The sequence below is a fragment of the Saccostrea echinata genome, unplaced genomic scaffold, assembly GCF_033153115.1.
Source record: "Saccostrea echinata isolate AGI-Se365-2 ecotype Australia unplaced genomic scaffold, CSIRO_AGI_Sech_v1 ptg000047l, whole genome shotgun sequence".
NCBI lineage: Eukaryota > Metazoa > Mollusca > Bivalvia > Ostreida > Ostreidae > Saccostrea > Saccostrea echinata.
This window is the reverse complement of record NW_026889796.1, coordinates 10,406,691-10,431,673: the sequence shown is the minus strand read 5'-3', so window position 1 is coordinate 10,431,673 and position 24,983 is coordinate 10,406,691. Positions and strand designations below refer to the sequence as shown.

Genomic DNA, 24,983 nt, shown 5'->3' with positions numbered 1-24,983 from the left:
ATTCATTTTACTTGCATAAAATAAAGTTTGAACTAGTCATGCAGTTATGGCCCTTGGATTGTGAAAACTTTCATAGTGGTGGTCCTCCATGGATCAAGGTGATAATAGCCGACAAGTACATGTATTTTGTAAACACTATTTTCAGCTATTAAAAAAATAAAAATTAACTTTAAAAGCAATATTTTTCCTCTATTTTTGTTGTTTTTTTTTTTTTACATCTGGAAATTCTGGTTAAGAAATTTCAATCATACAACCAACTGCAGTTTAAATAACAAGTCTTAATTTCTTTAATAATTCCTCTTTATTTCAACATTCCATCTGACACACAGAATAAACTGCATAGTAATTTTGATAGTACCAATTTATAAGGAATCAATATTACACAGTGCCATACATAACATACATCAACTTCTCACTGCATTTACAGCACTCTTTGGTAAATAAAACATTTTCTAATTTGGTAAATTTAAACAGTCCAGCTGTTTCAAAATAAACTATCTTCCCATTTATCAAAATATAAATGTACATAATGATATAAGTTATATACACATGTATCTGGTTGCTGGCTGCAGGAATGAGCTTTTTAAAAGTTTTCTCTGTTGTTGAGAATGCATCTTTTAAAATTCCAAAATTTTCACCACTTCTATAACTTATCACCTAATCTTTGAAAAGGGGAGAAGGGGGCTTTGATCATAAATTGGCTGTGACTAACCAATTTTACAAGTCATGAAATAAACTTGTTTATTATAGACGTTATGAAGAAGAAAAAAATTCTCTGATTTTATAAGCAATTACAGGTAGTCATTAGACTACAAATAAGTCATGTTGTGTGGAGATTGGCGAAGACTCAGACAGGAGTAAAACAAGCTCACTAACAGTTATGCTTCCTGAAGCATGCAACAACTCCTTTTAAAATGTGATAGATAAAAATCCTTTTTTTTTCTTGAATTGCAGCATCCTTTTTATAGCTATGTAATATGTCACATAGTTTTTTTTTTTTTTTTTTCATTTTGAATGTTTCAGTATGATAAGTGGCGGCCATAACTATATATTTACCAGGTACATGTAGTAACATACAGTACTATTTAGTCAATACAATAAAAGATCAATAAGAATATCAAGTAGTGCTGGCAAAATCCAACTAGCATACAGAATCCATTATCAACATTAAGTGAACAGTAACATTTCTGTCATGAAAATGTAGGTTAAAGTTTCGCTGATCTGATATATTTTCTGAAAGTTTAAAATCTGAATTAGGGGAAGGAAAGTTTACATATTTAGTCCCATAAAATATATCAGATCTATTAATAGATAAGTATCAGCTAGAGTCCATTTTACATGTACATGTATATAATTCTTGAAGTGTTTGTAGATGGTATTGAATACCAAAATAAATTATAGATACAGTAATTCTTACATGTATCTAATACATTCTTTAATTGTAGATAATACAGCAAGATTTTGCATATATCAATCAATCCTACAATGGTCAAGGTATTTGATAATGATAAGAAATTTATCTAAGCCTTATGGTTTACATTTACAATGTACAGTAGTTATTTTCTGGGCAGTTGCCTATTTGAAACTATAAATGATCTGTTGAATTTTATAGTTGGTGAAGAGAATCGAACTAGAGATCTGTGTGGCACTTGGTGGAGTGGGCTAAATCTTTTGTCTGGCAGTGGACTGGTGAATGAAGCAGGAGTGGATTCAGTTAAATAAGAGATCTTTGTAGCAATGAAGTAGGCACACGATACTGGTGCAGTAGTTGGTTGTCGTCCTTACAACCTTCAGTCTGTCTGCCCTTTCGAAATTGGACTTCACCATCTCATAATACTCGCCATCACTCAGGGTGAAAGACTTAAGGTAGGGACACCTCAACCTGGGGTAAAAAAAAAAAGATGGATATTTATTATACAAATTCCTGATAAAATCAGAAATGCCGTATCTTCTGCAAGATTCAAATTTTTAAATGAAGTTTTCTTAAGGACCTTAGCAGTGAGAGTTAGGGCCATTTTGAGGGAAGAGGCTGCCCTTTTTTTGTATTTTTTGACTTCCCTAGTATTTGATTGTCATGTGAAAACTATTTTGCCTTATTTATTTTACTTGCCTCTATATGAAGTCAAGAAACTCACACTTCTAGAAGTGAAAATGAATGAAAGCAATATACATCCACCCAACTTTATCCCTACTCCTTGCTAGCATTATCAGAATTACGTGACAATTAACTGTACGTTATTTAACGAGTGCATATGATGAACGAAAAACAAACATACAAGAGAAACTCTAATGATTTTTAGTATTTGTTATTTGTTACTCAGTACTTATATATTACAGAAAATCAATTGTTTGGTTAATGGATATTTAATGGATACAATGTATCACAATACACCAGACTTATATAAAACAGAGAATTAACACCAACAGCTGCTGGCAATCACCAATGATCTCAAATTTTTAGTATTTAAATACCAATAAATGTATCAAATATCAGTACCGGTAATATCTGACTGACACAAGGATATAAAACATTCTCTGATTCATCATTTTACATTTTTTATGTTATATTTTTAAAATATATTTTCTTTTTATAATTTGCTTGACTATTTTTTCTATATTGTTTTTAGGCTATACAGTATTTTAAAAGGGAATTTTTTTTTAACAATTTAAAAAAAACAAGAGGCCCATGGGCCACATCGCTCACCTGAGTAACTTTGGCCATGCTGTTCTTTACCAGATTTCTCCCCTTGTAATACCTACTGTGGACTCGCCCTACCCCCGGGGTCATGATTTGAACAATTTAGAATCTACACTACCCGAGGATGCTTCCACTAAAGTTTCAGCTTTTCTGGCCCAGTGGTTCTTGAGAAGAAGATTTCTAATAAATTTTCATATATATTTCAATGTAAAACTTGGATTTCCTGTTGTGGCCCCACCCTAAGCCCGGGGGTCCTGATTTGAACAAATTAGAATCTACACTACCCCAGGATGCTTCCACATAAGCTTCAGCTTTTCTGGCCCAGTGGTTCTTGAGAAGGTTTTTAAAGATTTTTCCTATATATTTCAATGTAAAACTTGGATTCCCTAGTTTGGCCCCGCCCTACCCCTTGGGGTCCTGATTTGAACAATTTAGAATCTACACAACCCGAGGATGCTTCCACATAAGTTTCAGCTTTTCTGGCCCAGTGGTTCTTGAGAAGAAGATTTTTAAAGATTTTTCTTATATATTTCAATGTAAAACTTGGATTCCCTAGTTTGGCCCTGCCCTACCCACGGGGGTCCTGATTTGAACAATTTAGAATCTACACTACCCCAGGATGCTTCCACGAAAGTTTCAGCTTTTCTGGCCTAATGGTTCTTGAGAAGAAGATTTTTAACGATTTTTCCTATATATTTCAATGTAAAACTTGGATTCCTTATTGTGGCCCCGCCCTACCCCTGGGGGTCCTGATTTGAACAATTTAGAATCTACACTATCCCAGGATGCTTCCACATATTTTAAGTTTAAGCTTTTCTGGCCCAGTGGTTCTTGAGAAGAAGATTTTTTAATGACCCCACCCTATTTTTGTCTTTTCTTGATTACCAGTATCTGCCCTTGTAAGGGGACTTGGCCCTTTATTTTAATAATTTAAACTCCCCTTAAATACCCAAGGATACTTTGTACCAAGTTTGGTTAAAATTGGCCCAGTGGTTCTTGAGAAGAAGTTGAAAATGTGAAAAGTTTATAGACGGATGGACGGACAGACAGCTAGACGGACGGATGACGGACAATGGGTGATCAGAAAAGCTCACTTGAGCTTTCAGCTCAGGTGAGCCAAAAAGTATGCAGGTGCTTGAGGTCTCATTTCTCTATTTTAGGTGAAAGTAAAAAAAAAAAAACACCAGTAAACTTCTTGTACACATTCTAAATGCTTCCCAATATCAGACTCTCATGCCACTGATCGATGAGCTCACCTAATGTGATCCACAAACTTGTTGCTTTTGTCACTGAACCTGATCGTGTCGGGGTCCCACTGAATCTCAAGTCTCTCCAGTCGAGGACAATTCTGGGCAAAGCCTTCAATCACCTGATCTATGTGCACCTTGCTCTGGATCCTAAGGAACCAACCATTGGCTGTGCCTAGTACACAAACTCTGCAATAGAGGAGTAAATGTCTATATACAGTTGAACTTTGTATCTTGAATTCAAATATCTTGAATACCATGGATATGTCAAAGTGATTTGGAAGTCCCAACCACTATATTCTCATGGTAATTTAACCTCAATATCTCTTACTTTCAGATTTCCCAATTTTTTCTCAGTCCCATTGAGTTCAAGATAACAAGGTTTGACTGTAATTAAAATACTGGTCAAGTAGCTAAATAAGTATACATGTATGTTAATCTTCTTAAAGGGAAGTAACCCTGTACTCATTTAATGAAATTTTCCAAATTTTCAACAATTTCTTACACAAAAGGGGGTCAAAAAAGACATGAGGCAAATTTTGAGACAATTGAAAATGAAGCATTACTTGATCTGACAGTGCATTGTAATAACCTGTGACTATTAAGTAGCCAATCTCTAGAAATGTTTGATCGAGTTTTAGAGAGAGAGAGAAGGCGGTGGGGGGGGGGGGGGAATGGTCGCTATTTATTTTTCTGAATTGAAATGTTGGGATATTAGTAATATTTAAGTTTTAAGTAACATAAATTCCAAGTTTTAAAACATTAATCTCTACAAAATCTTTCATTTTTGAGCTAGTGACCTGATAATTTAAATATCATGGATATTAATTGAAATTGCATATTTCATTGGGAAAGTTTTCCCATAAAATATTGCTCAAATTTTTTTTTCTTTCTTTAAATTGAGTGAGGATGGTGTCACCTTTAAATAAATCTAATTTATAGACAACCCATCCTTCTAGACATTAAGAAGATTTAGATACTTATCTGGAAATGGACAGATAATTTTACAATCATTTCAAGTCAGGTTTGACACCTTTATTCAGATTTATTTTGAGTGATTCAATTCCTAAAATACACTGCAATCAAGTCACCGACATTAACCTTCCAGTTGGTTGACAGACCATCAAGCCTACAAATGCTAAAAAAAGAAAATCTCTCTTCCTCCCCAGACACTACATTTCCTCCTCCTGATGAAAGATGACAGAAAAATAAGATGGTCAAATTGATTTTGGATTTGCAAAACAAGCCAGGGGGATTATAAAGCTAAGAATAAGCATTTAATGGAACATGATACCAAAGGATATAACTTTGGTATTACCCTCTTTGTCATGCAGTCTTATTTGTATCCAGCAGTCTCTCGCAGAAATTGCTACTGCAGGCAGATTCTTTACAATTAATGATCAATATTTCACAGCATTCAGAGCATCTGATTCAAGATTTTAGTACTTGAGGATTTAAATTTATATGTATCTAACAAACAGGAAAATTAAACCCACAGCCATGCATAGATAAATTGAAGCTGCAGTCTTTTGCTCTCGTTTAATCACACATGCTCAATAATCTATATTTTATTGACTTTTTTTTTTCATGGAAATTAAATGAAATAAAATTTATAATGCACAATCAATGTTTGCAGCACTGATGAACAGATGTTAGATATTAATAAAGATTATTATTGATGGCAAGTGAGTGCAAAATTGCTTAAATCAGCAACTCGGATCATTCCAACTGAGCAAGCAAATAGTTGCATCAAAATGCATATCTTCTTTCTTTTTATCTGTCAGTTTCAGTCTTTTACACATGCATGTATATTATTAGTTTATTTAAGAAATGATTTCAACAAATTTGGTCATGAAATGTATAATTACAGTGATAAAATACTCAAGATATATCAGTTTGAAAATTTGATTGAAACTAAATGCTCTACTTGAAGTGATGTTACAATTTCTGCCTTAGAAATAATAAAATAATCTACTCCACAATCTATCATGAAGTTCGTTAGCAAGACTGGCTACAAAAAATTGGGAATCCAATTTACTCTTTCAAACTAAAGCCTCACTACATAAAGTTCATCATAATGCTAATCAAATACTAATGAAAATTCATGCAGTTACTATAAATAACTTGTCAATGAACATATATGGTATATACATTGTACTGGTAATAATAAAACTGGGCACTGGGGTAATTGCTACAATTTCAATAAGTGCAAGCAATTTTTCAGTGATTCATCATTTTATTTGTTGATCAAGGACTTGAGTTCATAAGATACAGTTGAACTTTGGTATCTTGAACCCTTTGATATCTCGAAGTTTTTACTTGGTCCCATCTAGTTCGAGATAACGAGGTTTGACTGTATATACAAATTTAAGAACATAGAACTATTTCTTTCTTTTTAACAAAATAGGGAAATTAAATTTAATGTTATTTAGGTGAGGTTGTGTGCTGTTTTGATTTAATTGCAATTATACATATTACATGTATATAAAAATGTCATTAGACAAAATAGCCCTTGGCTAAGTTTGTTCTTATGAGCTTTATTAGTTCTAGTTTTATGCAAGCAGACAAGAGAAAATACAAAATTATCAACATTTAGAAATTTGAAGACAAAATTTCTTACAATTTACAAAGAGAAGACAAAATTTCTTACAATTTACAAAGAGAAGAAAATCTTATCTGAATTAATCAATTGTACAATATATATTTTCCAGTAACCCATAATGCAATATTTTGTAATCAATTACCGGTACCCATTTTCCCTTACCTATTTTAAGTCACTTAGCTAATTAGCAATTAATATATTATGTAATGCTAATATAAAAGCAAACAGTTCTTCCTTAATTGTCTTTAGAGACATTGTAAGACGCCAAAATGTGAAATGTAACACCTTATTGGAATATATACAGAAGAGATTGTTTGCCTGAGAGGGAAATCGGAGGAGGAACACAATAGAACAGAGATTGATCTTGAAATATGGCCAAAAGAATTTCTCACATCACAGGAACAAAAGCCAACCATCTCGTAGAAATATACCAACAAATGACTTCAACATATGATTCTGTGAATATTCTAAGCATATTGAGAAAAATAAGATGAGAGTAATTGTGCCTCTAAAACAGGAATGTATCTCACTCAGTGGAGCCTTCCAAACTCAATTTCCCAATGCATGGTTAATTACACAGATTGCTGGAGGGACATACTTTAAATACATGTTTCTAAACCTAACTGACTTGGAATCAATGTTTTTTTTTTTTTTTTTTTTTTTTTAGGGGTGTAAGTATGTGCATTATATATTCAAAGAATATGCACTAACCCTATTTTTCTGGACAGTTTTTTTTTTTTTTACCCATTTTGAGAGCTCTCTAACTTTGTTAGTCAAGCCTAGTTCTATATGTGGACTTATATTCCTGAAATGATCCAAATGGAGATGAGATGACCTTTAAAGGTCGTTAGGTCAATAACTGTAACTGCAACCAATACTCACTATTAAAACACTAATATCTGAGTAAAATATACCTGGAGTAAATCAAACACACCAGAAGAGAGATTTAACTGAATGGCACTGATGATCAGCCTGAAATCTCCACATACTGTAGGTACAGGGGTTTTTTTTACCGGGCATCTTATTTTTGCCCTTTACCACTTATTTTGCCCCATTTTAGATTTTTCCAGACTTAGTTGTGTTACAGAGTTTACGCAGTCTTTCTTGAATTTGACTCGTTATAAATTTGCCCAATTGCGATGAGGGTACTACATGTGAAAGGAGCGAAAACAGAACGGGGGCTAAAAAAAATTATCGTGCATGTAGGCCTACACAGTAATTCTACTATGAAGTAGTCATCAATTGCTACCTGATGCTTGTTAGGAATCCTATGACATTCAACCAGAAGTTTTCAGTCAGTTTGGGTTTTCCACACAACATGAGTCCTGTCAGATGGTGGCCATGAGACTGCAGGAACTGGTAGATGGCATTCTCAGAGAGAGCATGGGTGTGGCTGATATCTAGTGCTCGGAGCTTGTTAAATTTTCCTTTCTGTGACAGCTGATCTAAAATCTATAAAATATTCAATTACATTATAGAATACGGTAAGTGTTATATTTCAAATGCATGTTAAATGATACATGAATAAAACGGATTCTAATTAATTTCACAGCTATTTCCAAACAGGACATTTAGTATTAAATCCTGACTGCATGGCAAGAAAATACATGTATTAATGTTACTTCACTATAATCTTTACTTTATTTTATTATACTGAAAGTCATACTCTATCTGAAAAGAATTCACAGTATCCTAAAGCTAAGTAGGTAAAGCCTGGCATGCGAAGTAGAATATTCTCTAGACATTCCGTTGACAGTTCAGTAGAGGTGAGATCGAGTTCCGAGATAATGGAGGTCTCCCAAGGGACAGCAATCATGTGGTGATCCTCAACACCTATACATAACATAAAGATCATGTTCTTATAAAAAAAAAAAACAAAAAAACAAATCTGAGATTTGCACTTTATGGAAGTCCAAATCTCTACTGGATTTTACTTCCTTGAGGGCTGATATAAATAACATTAAATTCCTTGTAGCCCGCATCTTCATGTCCCAAGTCCAATTTTTTGGACCTGTATACATTCTGTGAACAGTAACTTAGTGAATATAAATATGTCGAATATTACCTTGGAGGACTTGGCCTTATTGTAAATTACAAAATCTCAATTGCAACCTTGGTATCAAGATATAAGGCCAAATAAAAAAATATGTGTGGTTCCGGTTACCCGACAGTCCCTATTTTATACCCCCGACCCTAAACTTTTTTCCGCAATTTTCATATTTATTCCAGAATTTTCCCTGATTTCCATCATGGGCTCCGGTATTAGTTTTAGTTTCAGCAATATTGGCTTCCTTGCAGAACATCATTTCAACAAGCAAGTTTTTAATAGTGTCAAATCCAAAGCAATCTAGCATGTAGGTGTACCTTACCAACGTTGACTAGTATATTATAATGCCACATCTAAATGCCACTTGCTAAACAGTGATAGGTATTATTTAGAAAAATCAAGAAAATCATTTTGTAAAAAAAAAAAAAAAAAAATCCCTACCTACCTACCCTAATTTTTTTGGAGGTGTAACCGGAACCACACATATTTTTTTGTTTGGCCTAACTGTCTCACAATGTTCAGATATCAAGTTTGAATGTATTTGCATCAGGATACAGCTAATATTTATGGTATATTTCTATATAATTTATGAATACTGAATAATATTTACAATATTAAATATTACAATCATAAAAGTCATAAAGTTGTTAATGATGTATACCTGTATGTTGCAGTAAAAGAGTTTTCAACTTTTTGCATCTTTGCACCAAGGATTTGAAAGAGGACCCTTTTATTCTGAGACAGAAATTCAGAGCCAATGTTTCAATGTGGATACAGTTGGAGGTGAGTAGCTCAATGTGGGTGTCATCAATAAAGGTGATTCCGTACATGTTGACAATCCTCAGGTTAGGGGTGTGTGCCTTGATCTTCCCGATGTTTATGACTTCATATATATCCTCCTCAGCCTCCATTGACATTTCAAATGTTCCTGTAAGAGTGTATGATAGCTTAATATTGTTTCTGAGGAGCTGGGGGGGGGGGGGGGGGGGTTGTTAGGCAAGAAAAATTTGAATGCGAGCATCTATCTGTCACATTGTCACATGTTAAAATGGCTGCTATACTGTATAAGCAATCAAAATGCATCATGTATTTGCCATTTATACATGTGCCCCTTAAAGTGTCCATCACTGTGATCTATGTGAACTGAATCTGAGGCACCTATATCCCATGCACAAAATTTTTAATTTTCTAGCACTCTGTGTGCTTTTTTTCAATGAATACCATATAGAGCCAAAACCCATTATCATGAACTCGATCGGACCAAGAAAAAAAACTTTGTGATATCTGAGTATTCAGGAATACAAAAAGAAATGGTGAATGGGACTTCCAATTAATTCACTTCAACATATCTATAATATTCAAGATATATTTAAGTTCCAAATACCAAAGTTCAACTGTATATAATTTTCACAACCATCTAGAATAGACATTATGTTGTAAAATACTTCTTTATAAGAAGCTGGTATTATCAGCGACGCAATTTGATATTTTGGCAAGTCAGGTAAATTCACTGCTCATTTAAGATTGGCAACTAAGTAAATAACAAAATGAAACAGTTAATAGGTGTGCATTATGGAGCACAAAGCAAAGATAATCTGAAAACTCTCACAGCAATAATGATGTGCCATTGTGTGAGTGTCTTTGCACCGCTTTTTTTTCCTATGCTTGGCTGCAGTGCAGCTTCAGTAGCCCCATATGTCATAAAGTAATGATAATAAAAACAGCTGCTTTCAATCCTGCTTTCTCCTTCAGCCTCCTGGAGTTTGATCAAAGCTTCACAGGGCAACTGCTTGTCTGCAAACAAGTCTTCTCATCTCAGCCTCTCAATATTTTACATGCAGCACTTTGTTCAGCATCCTTATCACTGTGTTACATTGAAATTAGTTACAAACTATGTCTTTGCAAGTGAATTGATTTGAGATGTAATGACTCTGTTTTATACTTAATATAGATCCACCATATAGCTACCTTTGCACAATATTTACACATTTTCTTGATATATGGCTTTATGTAATGTTACTTAATTTTAATTAAGATCTACAAAATATCCTGATTTTTTTTAAATTATTTATGTCAATGTGGTTTATGAAAAACAGGATGTGAATAATTAATTTTACTAGCACATCATTTAGAATTCATTTAAGGATTTTAAGCACTTTAATATTTATAATTGTCAACTTAATTTATATCTTCTACATTCTTAATACACTGTATTTAAGCTTTACAGAGGGTAGGAGGAGGAGGAATTTTATTAATGTTATAATTGTCTTAAAATTTGTCTGCAGGCTAAATGTTTAAAGCACAACTTGATAGACATCCAAGACATAATGTGACGTATATCAAAATTTCCCACATTACTTCAGGATGTGTTTCTTATTTCCCACTCCCTATCTTTGTTATATTTTTCATTACTTTTAATTAGTCATGAAAGTGAAATATATATGTTGTTGAAGTTACACATGTATATGTACATAGCTCAGTTGGTAATTTAAATTATATAATATATAGTACAATATATAATCAGATACGTTTTAATATACTTTTTTATGTACTAATAAATATTCATAACATTTCAGTTGTGATGGTACTTTTATGATCTTGATAGAACTTTAGTAACCTTGATAGTACTTTTGTGACCTTGATCTAATATCCATGACCCCAGGCATTTTCCAGTTGGTGTAGCTCATTTCTTGTGTTACTTATGTACTGAAAATAATCTGTGTTCTCTTGCACATATATATGTCATTGTTGAGAGTATTTTGACCATAATTTAGCAATAATAAAAAGCTGAGGCTTCCCATTGAGACAGATTTGCATGTATTAATAATGAAACAAATGCAGCATGTAACATCAAAATGGTTTGGGATATTGGAGGGTTGGTTTATCTCCCCCCCCCCCAAAAAAAAAAGAAGAAAAAACTAAAAAATCTTCTGTATTTTGGGAAAATCAGATATTGTAAGCTTAGCAAGACACCTTAGGTCTGAGCTCTTCATTTCAAAATGATACACATATAATTAAGAATTGTCTGTTTTCAAGCAAACACAGATTGATGGCCAATGATGGGGCTGTTCTATTTTTGTGGAGATATAATGCAGTTCATTATTTTCGTGTCTTTTCTTTCTAAATAAAACAGCACTTCAAGTCATTTCCAATTTGAGATATCATTTTTATTCTGACTATTTTTTCTAAAAAGATAATAAATATTATTAACCAAAACCCAAATGAAAAGAAAAATATGTGGGGGAGAATTCTTGTTCTGTTAGCTGAATTTTAATTAAATATCAAATAAATTTGAGTGAGCTGCAGCAAAAAATATAAAGATAATTAAAATAACATAAGTTAGCATTTGTATTATTGTCCCCCACTTTCTTGAAAGTGAGGGGACATTAAATTTCATTCATCTGTCCATTTGTTCATGAATACATCCTTCTGTCAGTCTGTCATTAAACTTAAACCAAGCTTGATCATAAATTTTGAATGAGAGAAGAAAGGGCTATCACATTTCACATGTGCATTACCTGTGACAAGACCTTACCAATTTACTGTGATTTTTCGATTTTGTGATCTTAATCTTGAAATTTTACTTACTTTTCAAAAATTTTAACCTTGGCTATAGCTTTTGCACTTTAGCGCCTTAAGAGACAGGGCTCTCATATTTTACATGTGCATAACATGTGACAAGACCTTACCATATATACCTTAATTCATGACCTTGACCTTAAAGTTTGACCTTCTTTTCAAAAAAATTAACATTAGTCATAGCTTTGCACCTGAACAGACAGGGCTTTCATATGTTACACTTGCATTTCCTGTGACAAGACCTTTCTTTGACCTCAAGACCTTGACCTTCAAGTTTAAACTTTTGAAAAATTTCAAAATTGGCTGTAACTTTTGCACCAAAAAAAAAAGAGCTTTCATATTTTTTTCACATGTGCATGATCTTTCAGAATGTACAATGATTTTTGATCTCATGACCAAGACCTCAAAGCCTGACTTCAAAAACTTTAATGTTGGCCACATCTTTTGAACATGGATATGTCAAAGTGAGTTGGAAGTCATACACATTATTACTTAATGTATTTTAATAAACCTCAATATCTTAAAAGTTTTTTTTCTGTATCCCATTGAGTTCAAGATAGTGAGGTTTGACTGTGTAAGTCAAAGTATATAGCTATTGGTATGCAAAGATAAAAATACTTTAAATCTACCAGGTAATTTTCCCTTTGTGGGAAAAAAAAATCCATTTAATTTTAGGGTTATTGAAATATTTCACATTTTCTCCTAACTAGTTTTTTTCAAATGCCAACTAGGAATTGTGAGTACAAATGGAAACAATTCAAAATCAAATTTTCATTGCACAATAAAGTTACTGCGGATTGTTTAACAACAGATTTTAATTCTTTCTTCGAAAAAAAATAATTTAAAATTCATTACAATTTGATTTTATTAGACTGATTAAGTGATACAATTATAGGTAAAGGTTTATACTTGAGATCAATGATATCCACAGACTCCTTCATGCATAGAGAACAAGTGGAGGTCTTGTAACGAGTTAATAATTAAGAGCTAATTCCACAGGTTTTAAATGTTTGGTATGAGGCTAATCCTTTAAATAATTTGGTAAAAACATCTGAAAACATCAAAGGAAGAATAAATTTTATCAATGCCTTAATTTTTAAAAGTATTTCTAGAATTAGGGCTCATTGCAGCTTTCACATTAAAAAGTAGATGTACAAACATCATTATCACAGTTTCATGAGCTTGCAGCAACTGTGAATTTCAACATGAAAAAAAAAAGATTTAAAGGAATCATGTGTAGTTTAGAAATCTTAAGTTCACATCAATCTTATCTATGACATCAAACTTAAAAGATCCACTGATCTAATACCAATTATCAGTTGGTGAAAATCTTAATATGTAAGTTAATATATTTCTAATGCAAAAGCAGATGTTGAATTGGTATTGCATTCATAAGAATTATTTTACCAACAGTATATTTTATGACAGCAATATTTTGCTCCATTGCATATGTTTTTAGTGTTATTGTCCATTCTTTATTTAGTAGGCTATACATTTATGCCCTTGCTGAGGTGATAGGGCTGGGTCATATTCCTTTGATTATGTAAGCAATTAACAGAGAACAATAATTGATGAGAGGTAATAATGTAATAATACAAGTTAATTTGTGCTACCTCGTCCATAACCTTAGCTTACCAATTAGATGGAGAACTTCTAGAGATGAGAGGCAGCTGTATATCCTTCTCATGAACCCTTCCAGGAATATGACCTCTGATAAACATATACAAAGGCTCCGAAGGTTACAGGGAAAGGCGTTCAGGTCATTGAAGTCGTGTAACTGCATGGCATTGGCAAAATCTAACGTCATGTAGGCAAGATTTGGACACTTGTTTGCCAATTCATGTAAAATAGGGGAAGTAATCAGTTCACAGGGTAGTTCTATGTACTTCAGGGTAGGCCCAAATCTTATGCCTATTAAAGTCAGTAATGCGTCGACGTTCTGAACGTGCAGTCCACCATATTCTGGCCGTAAAGATATGCTTGTCCACAAGCGAGGGTCGTAGGCAAGCAATCGCCACTTCTTACAAACGCGGGCCACTTTTCCAAGTTCTTGATGCTTCAGAAACGAAAAGATGTGAAGCAGAAGCTTGTCTGGTATTTTGTGTATTGTCAAACTCTGAAAGGGAAAAAGAGAAGATCACAGAGCATTATAGATATACAACAAGAAAAAAAAGTGCTTTGAAAGGAATTCAGATAAATAACTTTCCAGGATGATTGGAGGGAAAAAAAACACTGCTACAAAGAGCATCCATGCCCCCCTCAGCACAAATATGTTATTTCTCCCACAATTTAAAAAAAATTGGTAAATACCACTTTATATATATTTTTAATCAGCTCTCAGAGCATTGTGCTGAAGAAAAAAAAATCTCGCTACATGTTTACGTCAATGTTTTTATATGAAAAACATGTTCCCCTTTCATTATTATAAAGCAGAAATAATGAGATCATCCCCCTTGCTCTAAGACCTTTAAACAAAGATGTTTTAATTTTTTTAACTGCAAAATAGTCAATGTACAACTCAGAAACATTGGAAATATATGTTACAAGAACATGTACATAAAAACAGAATTGCATCAATTAGCAAAATACTAAATTCAATTACGTGTTCATTTTCTCTAACTTATTGCTAAACTAGCATACAAAATGGAAAAGTAATGAAGAGGCACTCGGAGTTAATGAGGTAGCCAAGTATTCAATTTTTTTGCTTGTAAGACAATAAATGTTTGGGAATTGAACTTTTTCTTGTATAATGTGGTTTGTTGCAAACAGAATTGGTGGATATGCTAAACAGTTGTTCTTTCCTGTTCCTATCTATTAAGCTCTCGGACGACTGTAAGTCAATCAATTTCAGTACAGGTACATTTTATTTAAGCTTTTACATGAAACATTAATTGGTAATCTGTTTTCAAAGACTAGTGCATCACAGTATGGAGTAAATAGATTTGGGATACAAAAAAAAAAAGGATGAGAGCAACCATGGGCACATATGCTTGTTATTATTATCAACTCTCACTACCATTCAATTTCCATTCATTATCCCAACCCTCCCAGCCCTATCTCATCCAGTGCAGAATCTGATACACTGACGATAATATACCTTTTACACTGCTGGGGTCAGTAAAGGAGAGAAGATATGAACAGATATTAGGGAGATCAATATAATCTCAGAAACTCTGCATCTTCAAATAAAATGAAAGGAAATCCTGCACTATCCTCAACACAATAAGAGATCATTAAATTCAATTGCAATGCAAGGGGAAAAGCAAGAAAAAGGATCAATATAAAATGCTACCTGTGTTTTTTGTCTTATCTCTTACTGCATGCAAAGAGTTATCACTGCCTAAAATCAATTTATCAGACTTTCATGTCTGGTAGATTATTAATCAAAGCCCTTCAAGGTGGCAAGTGGAAGGATGAAAATCTTTTAAAAGTTCAAATCAGTGATGGAGGGAGGTCAAGGAAGATAAAGATATCTTTTTCCCCCTGAAACAATCACAGTGGGTAGAATCAAAAATGGAAAAAAAAAGAGATGATAAAAAACATTGAGTTATTTGAAAAGTATTTTATCTTATCTATAATCGGGTTGCATGATGACCCCTCTGAAGATTAAAAATTAATAACATTACCACATGTATGGGGCATTATCTAAACCCTCTTTAGCTAATCTACATCTGTGTTGAACCCCTGCATTCTAACATTAACAACAGGGATTTAGTGGGTACCCCAATGAATGAAAATGGGGTTGTTTTTTGCCAAGTTCATGCTCTGCTAGAAATTACTTGGTTAAGAAAATTAACAACATTTTTTTAAAAACTTTTTTTTTAGTTACGTACACATGGATTATATTATAAAGTGCTGCTCTTAGTTTGAATTTTCAAAATGTTAAATCTAATACTTTTTTAAAAAATCATTCTATCTTATGCGGTGATTTTTTTTTTTTATAAAAGTATTTCATAAAGTTATTGAATATCAGATTTAGGCTTTCAACCTTTTATAAATGTGGTAATTTTATGGAGGAAAATAAAAAATTGATAAAATAAAATTTGATATTTGAAAAAATGTTAAAAGAATTAACTACATGCATGTTTGTTTACTACCTTCTATTGATTTAGCTACATAAAAATGATAATAATTAGCAAACATGCTAGGTAGTCTAATAAATCTGAAGGGTTAATTAAGCTACGTTTAATACCCACCGGGTAAATGTACCAGTAATCTGATTTATTTGTGGCGGTTGCAATCTGTGTAGCATCCTGAGCAACATCGTATATATCCATGGCATTCAAAAATAAGAAAAAAATCTTAATCTCTTATTTTACAATTTCTTAAGCCAAAAAGCCAATAATTTTTCGTCACCGCATCATAACAAGCCATCGACACCAAGCTTAAAAATAGAAGAGCGCTCGCCGGTTGTGTATTCGGTACTACACACGTTGATCTCTGACTCGGCTTCTGATATAGCACGAATTGATAAATATTACATCCACTTTTCCCGCGAGCTGTCTAGTGACGTCAAAGTGAAATTCGAAACTATGACTTATCAAATAATTTATGTATGTAGATAATCTAAGATTTAAATAAAATAATCAATAAGATACATTCTTTTTTGTTTTTATCAATTTTTTTTAGCTTTCTGGCAAGTTTCTTTCAGTGTATGTTCTGAATTCGAAACTAAAATATGTGCTGGATCTACCTGATAAGATCAAGGACGAATGCAGACGTTAAAAACAATGTAGGCCAATTTGATCACTGGACTCTTGGCCCTATAATCTTATGTATACGATGGCAGTCTATCAGCTGTCGTTGACAGTCATCGTTATCACTTTACTTGTGATACCACTGGCAGATGGGGAGATACATAGAACAACGTTAAAAACAGGAGTACCGAATCGTTTCTCTCAGGACGTGGCAAGTGAAACTCGATCCGCGATGTCGGATCCAGAGGCTGGGAGAACTTTTTATGAAGTTCTGGTTTATTCAGTAGGAGGCGCTGTGCTTGTAGGCCTCAGTGGCATCTTTCCTCTCCTTGTTATACCTATAGAGGCTGGTCCTGCACTTAAACATGGCGGTAGGTGCATGTAGTTCATTAAAGAATGTCTCGAATTATCTCTATTGTTTCCAAAGTTATAAAGCTAAAGAACTAGCAACCTGAGGATGGTACGTCAGGTTTAGGGATTTTCAATGATTAGTGCAAAATTTTCATATACCCGATTTTCCCATCATTTGGGAGTAGATCAAAGATCCTGTATGCATATAAAGATTTCTTCTGGCCATTATAACTTAATGCTCTAGCTGGCTAGTTTGACAGTACAAGTACAACAAAACAAGTTTTTAATTCTGTGTCCTTAATGTTGCAAAACTAATTCAATTAATCATTGTTAATGAAAATTATTTTCTCTTTCATGTTGGAAGTATTTTAAAAGAGCTTAGACATTGACACCAAAATGTGTGTTTGACTACAAAAAAGGACATATAATTTTTGATGTACATGTAGGAATTATATGTAAGATTGAATTGAATTATATGTCTTTGTTTCATTTAAATGTATTTGTACCATGCACAAATATCCCACAGTGATAATAATCAGATAGTGTTATACTGTTTAATTTCAAGTGTTACCTTACAGTGCATCCTTCTTAATGACATCTTCAATAAGATGAATATGTAAATTATCCAACTATAGATCAGATTTTGAAATGTACTGATTTTTAATGTTCTGATTTAAAACATACTCTTTACTCATTGGGATAATTAAGACTTGCTTTTTCACAGAATCTCTATAAAATATATTTATTATCTAAAGTCATAACCAACTGTGAAAAATTTCTCCTACAAGGAATATCAAAAATAACTTTATTCAAGTTTTTTTTTTTTGTATAATTTTCCTTTAAATTTCAATATCTTAATAATAGAAGAAAATTTTCAAAGGTAGAGTGCACGTCCATCCTGGTTCGATAAAAATAACTATACCGGTAGCTATAGCACATGTTTAGATGTAATATTGTTATTCATCATTACATAACGGTGTCATGTTTGTCACCTGTGTCCTATTTGTTGCTCAAACAAAATATTGAGCAAGACTCAAAATTATTTATACTAAATGTAATAAGGAAAACATCTTATCTGTATAGACTTGTTAGCACATTTTCTTATACAAGCTATAGGACTGTGTATAGGTGAACATATTAATGGTAATAAAAACTTGATACTATTGTAGTGTGTAGATAAGTATTATCAAATATTTGCTTAATGATTAAAATTCATAATGTCATTGAACTGATTCAGAAATGTAAAAGTCATACTAGTATATAGCCTTGGTATTTTGTTGGCCTTTTATACTTATTCACATTTAAAATAAATTTACATTTTCGTAGCTTTTCTAAGTTTTTGTGCACCTCTAAACATGCAAAAACCTAAGAGAAATAACAAAATTATCAAAACTTTATATAAAAAGACTATATTCTTTTAGAGTCAAGTCCAAATATCTTTTTGTGAAGATGTAATTTCAGTTTATATTTCTATATCATCCTTGTTAAAAATGTCTTCTCATGAAGATATTAGTTTTATTTTCCATATATTCCTTGTATACTAATCTTTCTAACTCAGATCAGTTTGATTGACTTATGATTATTCATTTGGTAGATAAAAAGTCTTTGTAGTCATTGAGCTGAAATCCATAAAGTGATCCAATGTGTACTAATAAATAAAGGAGAAAAAAAATGTATTATCAAATTCTTATATATCTAAATATTAATTAATTATTTCATTAGTTAAGTGGATAAGCATGAGGATTCAAATTGGACCAAACTCTAGATTATGAAGATAAGGCCAATAATAACTATTTAATTTTATTGAATTTATAAAGTACTCTACTAACTGAAGAGTTTTGTCCCTTTGATATCACTAGATATAGCTACAGTATTCCCTTGTCTATATCAAAAACTTCATAATTTAAATTACGTTTAACTATAGCACTCTGAATTTAAAGACACTGTCTGACCATGAAAAGCTGAATGACCATTGTTGTCTATGTTGAAATGTTCATATCATTTGTTTCTGTGATGTCATAACTCATACTTGCAGCCAAAGGAATACATGTAAATGTGCAATACCCATGTTGTAAAAGTAAGGGTTACATAAAAAACATAGAGAAAAAAAATATGAATTTTTAATGAATATAATCAAAATATGGCTATTCTTACCGAAGTATATGAGGATTTAAAATCCCTGAAACTCTCCTGGATTTTTAAAGATGTCATGTTGTAGTATAGTTATGCACAATGTGTTAATTGCATGTATCCTTGGAGTTTTAGCAGCTGCTAACAAGAATTTATCAACCCAGATACCGCAGATTTTTTACATGACATTATCAGTAAAAACCCAGAATCACATGTTTTATGACAAAATGCCGGTCTTAAAACAAAATAATGACTCCTCTTTCACTGACAGCTTGGCTCACTAAATTACATGAAGCAGCTTGTCTCGATTTCCTTTGCAAAGAATATTTTTTTTGTCTCCCTCCTTCAGCATGAGCAATATTCTTTATTGGAAAACGTCAAGGCCAAGGATGTGGTGAAACCTTGTGTGATATGTGGTTTTGAACCCCGAATTAACCTGATTTGTTTGAGACCGTTCTCTGGAGATCCCTTTTACAAAGAGCTCTTCTGTGCAAGATATAAATCATCCTTACTCAACTCTCTAGTCCCTACTGTTTTGTATTAGCTTTTTTTTTCTTCCTTACTTGTCTTAAGATGACTTTCTGTCCTGTACAATTACTATTAATCAGGTGGAATTATGTTTTTTTCGGTGGATTGGATGCTGTCTTTAACTTATCCTGGAAGTTGGCCCCATTTCTGTCTTTCGTGTTATGTATACACAATGAAAGACATGTGTTATCATTTACAAACATTTTGAGTGGGATGACTTGAAACATCTTGTGTACTGCTTGATTACATTTGGATTAAAAGGTAATCTGCTTGTACTTGAATGTCTAGTGCAAAGTTATGGAATTCTGCTTTATGGAATATTTGATTCAAAGCATTTTTACAGTGTACATGTACTCTAGCTGTATATTTGTAGTGAGCAAAACATTTACTCATTGTCATATTTGCTAAAAGATAATCGGGAAAGTATAATAATTATATAACTGAGCAACAAGCAAAAAAAATTATTATTATTTTGTGGTATCTATTGTGCAATATAATGGCAGGTATGCTCATAATTCAGATTTGCTACATTAATTTCACAATAGGTACAATAATACTTTATAGTTCAAATTCACTGGGTTTTTTGGGGGGTGGGGTGGGTGGGTGTGTTTTGTTTTGTTTTGTTTTGTTTTGTTTTTTTTTTGTTACAAAAACAAGAAAAAGATCATAATTTTCAATCCCATTCTGGGTACATTTTACATACAGTTCATCTCTTTATTTGAAAACTATCAGTAGCAGCAATTATTTTAACTCATTTAATACCTTTTTTTGAAAGTAAATATGTATCTATAGTATTTTTTGAAAATATAGTGTCTCTATGCAATCCTGCTCAGGGACAACAGCAACAGACAAAATTACAGACAGACCCACAGAGACATACTTTGTATTTGCTCATCTCCTAAAATGTTCCTATGTTTTTTAGTAATTTAGAACAGCTGAAGAAGTTAAATGGAAATGGAGCGAATCAGCTAGTTGTTGATTAAACATATCAAGCCTCTATTAATGCAGATAACATGGCAGAACATGCATGCATGCAGTATCTTTTTTTTTTATGATATGTGGTACACTGTTCTTGTGAATAATCTGTTAATGTCAGGGGAAAAAAATTGTTCTTCCTATCATTTCAAGTATAGTGTAATTTGTAAGAAGAATATCAAATGGAATTTCATCATGCATCATTCCCAGCAAGCTTCTCTGAAAATATTTATTGATTCTTTACAAAATCTCAACCCAAATCCTGGTTATGGTAAAATTATTATGCCATATTATTCTTAAGCTGCTAGAATCCAATTATAAATCAAAGAGTGAAATAATGTTCTTGTTTTTTTTTTTCTTTTTGGGGAATGATTGATCCATCAATTCTTTATTTCATTTCCCCCTTGTCAAAATGACTGCTGGATTTGGTTATTTACTCAGAGGTCAAGGGATTATGGTTTATCATTGATTTACTTAAATATTATATAGTTGAACTTTGATATCTTGAACACTGTATACCATGGATATGTCAAAGGGAGTTGGAAGTCCCTACCACAGGCCTGTAGGAAGAAATTTCAGTTTGGGGGGAGGGGGACATCAAAACATTTTCAGTTTGGGGTGGGAAGGGCACTACCAGATAAAAATTATTGATAAACCCCCCCCCCCCCCACCACCACCACCACCACCACCACCAAAATGTCATCAGTTATTATTATTAAGGAGGCATGAGGATAGAGTAGCTATATTTTCTATAGTATACTATATAGACTGTATCAGAAAAATTACTGGGGGGAGGCAGAGCCCCCCCCCCCCCAGTTCCTACGACCATGCTACCTCTTTTTTTTATATATATTTTAACATATATTGGATTATATAGGTACTATGTATTATTTATTATTATTTTTTTTTTTTACTTTATATTATAAATAAGCATTCAGTCTCATACTGACAATTACTTACAGATCAATTTCAGATTCAAGGGAGGGGGTTTGTTCTGGCAGAAAATTTTAACTTGTAATTTTTGTAGTTTAAAAGAAAATGTCTCAAGTGACAGATTCATTTATATCTTGGGGAGATCCCCTTAAAAATCCCTATAAAATTAGATAAGGCTATCCCTTTAAGTCCTGTCTCTGGCATCCCTCCTGTGTGGATTGAACTGCCTAATATGCGAAACTATATGCATACTTTTTTCCACAGGGTCAAATTTCGTGGAATCAGGATTTCTGTTCAAACCACAGATGGAAAATTACACAGATTTCTATGACTGCCATCATATTATTTAAATATACATTTAAATTTTCATGGAAAAGCCAAAATTAATCCCACACAGATAAAGTACATCTACAGTAATAAGTCATTGTAACACATGGTCAATTATGAACTGAAGGACCCTAAAAACACTTACAAACTTGAAAATATTTTTTGGGGCACTGAGAAAATGATGTTTAAAGACAACAATATACTCAGACTTAAGAATGAACATAAATCATTCTAAAAATGGGGAAAAATAAACATTCAAATACATATATACATCAGTTGATTTATATAGGCCAAATAAAAATGCTGAGAATGCTGAATTGATTACAAATTGAGTAATTGATCTCAATTTAGTGTAACAAAATAAAAATGCCACAAAATTAGAACTCTTTGGTGTGCAGTGAACAATTTTAATAATAGTCTGTCCTGAAAGTATAGAAGACATTTAAATTAATACATGTATTTCCATTACAATACAATTAATTAAAGAGGACTCATACAGGTCTATAAATTATTTACCAGTAAGCATTTTCTTCATTGTCCCTTCCCATATTTCACATTTTAAAAATCTAAAAGATTTAATGGGGTAGTTCAAATTTTTTTTTAAAAAAGGGATGGGGGATGTCATTTATGTGTACAAGAAATTTAATGTAACTCTTATAAAAGATGTGATCAAAATTTAAGGCTACAACTATCATTATATGGAATGAAAAAAGCATGAGGACTGGGCCTTATAGTCAACAAGCAGAAGCTCATCCTGTTTGCCTTTAGGAAGACCAACATTTTTGTGGTTCATTGTAACATCTTGTAATTATGACTTTTTTTCACAAAAATTCCCTATTTTGCATAGCAACAGGATGAATATTATTCATTAATGACACGGTCACTGATGTCTTTGTTTCATTCATGAATTATACAAAGTGCTTTAAAATGTGAAGTATATCATCTTAGCTGATGCTTGCACATAAAATGTTCTTAACAAATATGAATTATTCAACTGAAATCTTTTAAGTAGACTGCAGACTTATTCTGTGGCATTCCTATTGACATTTGATAGAACTCTGTAACAGAAGAAATATATGCTGAACTTTCATTCTGAATTCCTTTGCATACAGATTCTTATGCAAGGATATATATGCTCAGCATGATGCACATATTATATACACTTTAAAAAAAATATAATGGAATGTTCTCAATCCAAAGAAAAATTGCACTTCTGCTTACAAGCAAACATGTTCAACTTTGATTATCTTGTTACATATGTAACAGTAGGTATGTCTAAACTATATCATAACTTTGAAAAAAATAATATATACAGTTAATGTTAATGAAAACCAGATGATCACAGTAATATTTAGTAGATATACATGCTGAAGACTTTCTTCACAGAAGGATCAGATTATCACAGTCATTAGACAGTAATTACCAAGACGTTTGACCCTTTGCCCAGTTTGGGTTCTATAAATAGTTTTGTGACTTCCCCCCTGACTTACCGACAGAGTAGCGTGGGGAGAGTGGTGATGGTGGTGTGGGTCCTCCTCTGTTGCCATGGTGAGATGCATCTTTTCTGGTCCCCCCACTGTATCCTGTCAATGAATTAATCGTTCACCTTCATTGATAGATTTCTATAGCTACTATAGATAACAAGCACACCTAATTTGGTACAGTAATGTAATAAGATCCTTCTGATCAGCTGATTCCTGCCCCAGTATTTCTGGCTGCCAGTTCAGTGCTGAGGTGGCTCTCTTTCTATCTCTATCTTTTTCTCTCTATTTTGTGAGGTCTGGTTATTATCTGCACAATGATAAAACAGCTTTCACATTATTATTCTATGTATGTTTGTATTTTATCTCCCTTTGGAATATTAAATATTAATGTCAGCTTTTTTCCCTGGGCTCCTAACTGAATGGGCCTTTTGAGAGAGCATACCTAAAGCTAGGGAAAATTGGCCTTGTGTTGTATCTGCCAATAATTAAATGAAGAGCAAATTAATGATTCATTTGTTCCTCGATAAATGGTTGCATTTTTTTTTTTTTTTGCTGCATTGGAGATCTTTTTGTACAATTGTAATGTGTACTCCAACTGCTAAGTTCTATTAAAGACGTAAAATGCAGCTTCAGTTATTTAATTTTCTTTTGGGAATTGCATATATATTCATGTCTGTCTGGTCATAAGGGTAATACACAATAATCCAAAACAAATGCAGCATTTTAACAATGCCCGTCATCAATCATTCACAAACTAATTTCACTGTGATGGTATAGAAATTGATTTTTGAAAGTGTTCAAATTTCAGTGAATATGTTACTTTATAACAGATGCCATTATTGAGGTTCTGAGAGACCTGAGAGGGCATAAAGACATTAGATTCATGAATGTGTTATATGTGGTGAACATCTCATGGACATGGCCATACTTGCATCTATTTTTTTTTATATATAGTATTTGAAGATTTAATCTATACAATTCCAAGCATGATTGTATGAGAGTTTTTGGTAAAAGAGCAAAATGGCAATTTGACATGAGTCACACCAAAATCACAAAAAAGCAATTATACTAATTTAAGGTACATATATTTGAAACCCCCTTTTGCCCCTATTCCCACCCACTTGAGTGGTATATACTAGTCTGAACTGTCATTTCAGTAAATATAATCATATACCGGGACATTTTCAGACAAAGAACAAGGTTTTATAGCCAGAGCCCCCCCCCCCCCCCTTCCCCCTTTTATAGTCTTAAAATTATCAGTGAATCTCAGGATGAATGAAGAATGCATCAACTTACTTGTGAAATGACATTAAAAAAAAGGTCAATCTAAAATGCTGTCTAAGAGAATTGAAATACTTAAAGATTCCGTTATTTGCATAGTCCCT

At 32.7% G+C, this 24,983-nt stretch overlaps 2 protein-coding genes across 4 annotated transcripts in view; one reads left to right on the top strand and one right to left on the bottom strand.

Moving 5' to 3' along the window:
• Window positions 1-282: 282 nt before the first annotated feature.
• LOC133202697 (F-box/LRR-repeat protein fbxl-1-like) lies at window positions 283-23,815 on the bottom strand. 3 transcript variants are annotated; one of them, XM_061338555.1, is made up of 7 exons: window positions 23,605-23,815; window positions 13,809-14,289; window positions 9,256-9,522; window positions 8,214-8,380; window positions 7,797-7,999; window positions 3,955-4,134; window positions 283-1,882 (listed from the first exon to the last, which is right to left on the bottom strand). In XM_061338555.1, exons 1-7 carry the CDS (start codon window positions 23,671-23,673, stop codon window positions 1,711-1,713), a joined length of 1,539 nt encoding a protein of 512 aa, XP_061194539.1. In that variant the 5' UTR covers window positions 23,674-23,815; the 3' UTR covers window positions 283-1,710. The 3 variants fall into 3 exon arrangements, with proteins under 3 accessions (XP_061194539.1, XP_061194540.1, XP_061194538.1); XM_061338556.1 differs by lacking the exon at window positions 23,605-23,815 and adding an exon at window positions 19,376-19,861; XM_061338554.1 differs by lacking the exon at window positions 23,605-23,815 and adding an exon at window positions 16,370-16,465.
• The window catches only part of LOC133202699 (zinc transporter ZIP13-like), a 23,552-nt gene continuing 15,441 nt past the window's right edge, over window positions 16,873-24,983 (top strand). Inside the window, exon 1 of the mRNA XM_061338557.1 lies at window positions 16,873-17,241. Coding sequence (XP_061194541.1) covers window positions 16,947-17,241 — 295 coding nt within the window. The 5' untranslated portion in view covers window positions 16,873-16,946. The remainder of the gene's footprint in view (window positions 17,242-24,983) is intronic.

Coding starts and splice junctions, on each gene's coding strand:
- LOC133202697 (XM_061338554.1), bottom strand. CDS start 16,450: ATGGATATATACGATGTTGCTCAGGATGCTACACAGATTGCAACCGCC. Junction 14,290..16,369: donor ATTACTGGTACATTTACCCG/GTGGGTATTAAA, acceptor TTTCCCTTTCAG/AGTTTGACAATACACAAAAT. Junction 1,883..3,954: donor AAGTTTGTGGATCACATTAG/GTGAGCTCATCG, acceptor TTTTTACCCCAG/GTTGAGGTGTCCCTACCTTA.